The sequence below is a fragment of the Entamoeba nuttalli genome (assembly GCF_000257125.1).
Source record: "Entamoeba nuttalli P19 unplaced genomic scaffold asmbl_3597, whole genome shotgun sequence".
Taxonomy (NCBI): domain Eukaryota; phylum Evosea; order Mastigamoebida; family Endamoebidae; genus Entamoeba; species Entamoeba nuttalli.
In genome coordinates this window covers 1-4013 of record NW_008576198.1, presented here as the reverse complement: position 1 = coordinate 4013, position 4013 = coordinate 1, and the positions used below count along the sequence as shown (strand labels likewise).

The 4013-nt window shown below is 26.2% G+C and overlaps 3 protein-coding genes across 3 annotated transcripts; all 3 read right to left on the bottom strand.

The window, feature by feature from the left end:
- Positions 1 to 143: 143 nt before the first annotated feature.
- ENU1_074300 (hypothetical protein) lies at positions 144 to 650 on the bottom strand (the record flags this gene model as incomplete). Its single annotated transcript, XM_008858507.1, has 1 exon — positions 144 to 650. The coding sequence occupies one exon, from the start codon at positions 648 to 650 to the stop codon at positions 144 to 146; it is 507 nt and encodes a 168-aa protein (XP_008856729.1).
- A 140-nt stretch (positions 651 to 790) lies between these two features.
- ENU1_074290 (ribosomal protein L11 methyltransferase, putative) lies at positions 791 to 1388 on the bottom strand (the record flags this gene model as incomplete). The annotated part of the gene is made up of 2 exons (XM_008858506.1): positions 791 to 1186; positions 1233 to 1388. 2 exons carry the CDS (start codon positions 1386 to 1388, stop codon positions 791 to 793), a joined length of 552 nt encoding a protein of 183 aa, XP_008856728.1.
- Positions 1389 to 1529: 141 nt separating this feature from the next.
- On the bottom strand, positions 1530 to 3677 carry ENU1_074280 (hypothetical protein; the record flags this gene model as incomplete). Its single annotated transcript, XM_008858505.1, has 1 exon — positions 1530 to 3677. The coding sequence occupies one exon, from the start codon at positions 3675 to 3677 to the stop codon at positions 1530 to 1532; it is 2148 nt and encodes a 715-aa protein (XP_008856727.1).
- Positions 3678 to 4013: the final 336 nt, after the last annotated feature.

Sequence of the window (4013 nt, the reverse complement as noted above, 5' to 3'; positions counted from 1 at the left end):
CCACACAGAATTAGATTAAATGATATAAGTGAATTCTTTTATTTTCATAATTAAATGAAGGGTTAAATTATTTTTACTATATTAAATTAACGAAACAAAACCAAAAATTAAACAAAATAATAAATAAAGAAATAAGACCCAACCTAAATACCATCTTCTTCTTGAAAAAATTGAACGCATAATAACCGAGAAAGTGAAAAAGTTGTAGGCCATTCTGACCCAACAAAAATAGTGTTATCAATTAATGAAGGATGAGTATAACCATTATTAAACAATGTCCTTATAAAACATTCATTATTATTAGAAATCCAAAATCCATTAAATACACTAAAGATATCATTATTTTGATCATCTCCATAAATATATAATGTTTTCTTCCATCCTTTTTGAAGAGCAAATCTTCTAGGTGAAGTATTAAAAGGATTTTTTAATGTAAATAGGAAATGAGAATCATCATCTTCAACCCATACTTCTTGTGAAGGAGGTAATTTAGAATGAAATGTCCCAAAAATGTAATTGTGTTCTGTTATAATAAAGATTATAATATTTTGTCTTCCTTTCAAATGACTCCAAAATGATCTTGAAGTAAATTCGTGTTGCTCAGAATCATAAACGACTTCATATTTCTTTGAACCGATCCATCGACTCATGATAAATTGGAGTAGATTTGAGACATTTGCCATAAAATAAGAGTAATAAATAAAGTTCTTTCAAAGATGTATAACTTTATCTAAATTATGAAATACAAAATAAAAGAAGATTTTTGATATTAAAAACAAAAATAAAACGATTATAATTTTATTTCAATAAAATCAGGGAATGAAGATGAACGAATAATTGTTTTTGGAATATTTGATGACATTTTAAAACATGCACAAAATATTCTACAATGAGACAATTTAGATTTTAATAATGGATATAATTTATCCATCACACTTGGTAATAAATACATAACTACTACTGTTATCTTATTCCATGGTATTTGATTAGTTTTAAAGAAGTCATCACATATAAATGTTATTGGTTTAGTTAATTTACTTTCTTTATAATGACTCTTAGCTTGAGAAATAGCTTCTGGTTCAATATCAATTCCATAAGCTTCATTACATTGAGTTTGAAGTAATGACTCAATTATTATTCTACCATCTCCACAACCTAAATCTAGTAGAACATCATTTTGTTTTAACTATTAATGATAAATATTTCTAAATACTTGTTAATAATTATCAAACTTGCATAAAAGGAATTAATTGATTTAATGTTTGTATGGTGATAGGAACAAATGGAGCTTTTTCATTTTGTTCATTACTGATATTATTAATATCTTCTTCATAATAAAATGGAATCCATTGTTCTTCTTCAGGAACAACAGAATCAGCCCAATTCATTTTAAAAAATAATTTTAGTTTAACAAAATATTAAAAAAAAAAAACCCTTTTTTGTTATTCTTTTATTTAAAAAAACAACAACAAAAAACTCGAATTGACGTTAGAAATTAGAAAAAATTACTTATTAATCGCTCTTTCTTTTTATTCGAAAGTGGTATATTTTGGCTTCGACTTTCTATTCATCAATATTACAGCTACAATTCCTATTACTGATACTATTATCACTATGCTAGCAAATCCTATAGCACTCCCTACAACAACATATACCATAGAATCTGTTGTTGGCTCTTGTAATTCAGAACTTGATGTTTCATTTGTATTAGATGAAGAAGAAGATTCATTTGGAGTATAAGATGAAGCCTCTGATGAAGATGATGAGGTGTCATTAGGTGCAACATAACAGGCATCTTCAATACATGTTTGACTTGTTCTATCAAATTTATATCCATAATCACAATAAGATGGAACACAACTTAATGTGTACCATCTTCCTTCAACACATGGATGTCCTCCATGAATATGATCACCTTTAAGTTTTTCATCACATTTAGGATTTTGTAAAACCATAGGTGAATTGACATCACATTCAATAAGATATTTATTCACTAATTTAAGACCTTCACTAACAAATTTATTTACATTGTCATCATTATAATCATATAATGCTACCCGTTCATTACTTCTTCCTTTAATAAATTCTCTTGGTATACTACTCTTAAATGAATAATTTGTTGGATATAACTCAACAAATGAAACAGTCATATGAGATCCTTCTTTAGTTAAATCAGTTGATGAACCACATAAAGCATAGCCTGATGCCATAATAACAGATGTAGCTGTTCCAATATCAAATTCATTATTTTCTGGATCTCCACCATACCCAACTATAATTGCAGACCCTGACTCAGCGAGATTTTTTATAAAGAATGAACAAGTTCCTCTACAATAACCATCAGTAAAAATAACAATCTGATGTGGACTTCTTGGATGATTTTTTAATTCAGTAAAAAAGAGTACATCATTAGACTTCATAATAGATACTTGAGATCTACTATGAGTAATATTATTTTCAAATTCATCAACAACTGGTTTAGAATAAAATGGTCCAAGAGGTTTTTTTAAGTTAATAATAATATTATTTCCACTGACAGATCTTCGTACTTGACAATTCTTTGGATCATACATATGTTGTGCAATATCTAATTTTAATATTTTCTCACTATTACCATCTACTCTTACACTACCATATATATAATTATCAGCATGTGGTGAAAGTAATTTAAAAATACTTCCTTCAATATCCGCATCTCCTCCTTCATTCATTGGAAGAATAACTTCAATTGGATAATCATTCTCATCAATCATTTCAAAGCATTTATTTAATGTTTGAATATAGGTTGATGTTTTATTACTTACATCATAATAAAAACTATGAATAACTATTACATTAATACTTTTTTCTCCTTCAATAAATGTTCCACACTTTATATTATTATCATCACTTGTATATTTAAATTGACTATTACCACTATGTTTTATTGAATTTTTTAATGCACCTTTAACTTCTTTATAAAGAAGTTTATAAGGTATTGTTACAGTTACTCCATTAATATATTCTATAACTATATCTTCTAATTCATCTGATGTTAAAGGAATTTCTCCTAAATCTATTTGGAAGTGATAATGAAGCATATAATTAAAGGCGGTATTAGCATTTTTTAAACTAATTAATTTATTACTAAGTGTACGAAGATATTCCAATGGATTTTGTTTATTAATTAATTTTACTTCTTGACTATTATTATCAATAAGTTCTTGTGGAACAACATAACCATTTTGTTCAACGATTTGAGTTTTGACTGTAGATTGGTCAATAATGAATTTGAAAGGAAGAATCGCTTTAAAACTATCAAAATAAAAATTCTTCCTCTTTGAAGAACTAAACTTAAATTTTAAATTTGGGTCTTTTGCAAGTCTCATTATATCATCAACTTTTCTATAAAATTGATATATTGGTTGAGTACTTGTATCTAAAGACTTTAATTCTTCTTCAAGATGTGCTTCAACAGAGTAATACTGATCTTCTTTTAGTGGTGATTGAAGAATGTCTAAATAAGCATACATCCCAATTAAGTCTTCAATATCTCCTTGAATACTTACTGCGTCTGAAATGTCTAAATTTGTTTCATAAATACACTCAAATGCTTCTTCTTTTGTATAAAGAGTTCCATCAACCATAGAAGCACAATCTAAAGCTGTACTAATACAAATAAGTGTAAACAACAGCATCAATGCCTATTTCAGTTTTATTCAGTTCATTTTTAATGACTATCTACCTACTTATCTTTTTATTTTTAATAGTTTTTTTTTCTATTTTTTTTAATTTATTTTTAATAAAATATATAACACTATTTTTCTTAAAATATTTTTTATCATTTGGTTTATTATATAAATAAATTTTGATTTATTCATCAAAATAATTAATTTTCATACAAAGAATAAAAGAATAGATAAATGCTTTTAAATGAGAGACAATCTCTTTATCGTTGTATTTAGTTTAACAGCATTTTAATTATTTAACAGATGAAATATTTTTTCGTTACAATCCCATGCACGTTTAACAAA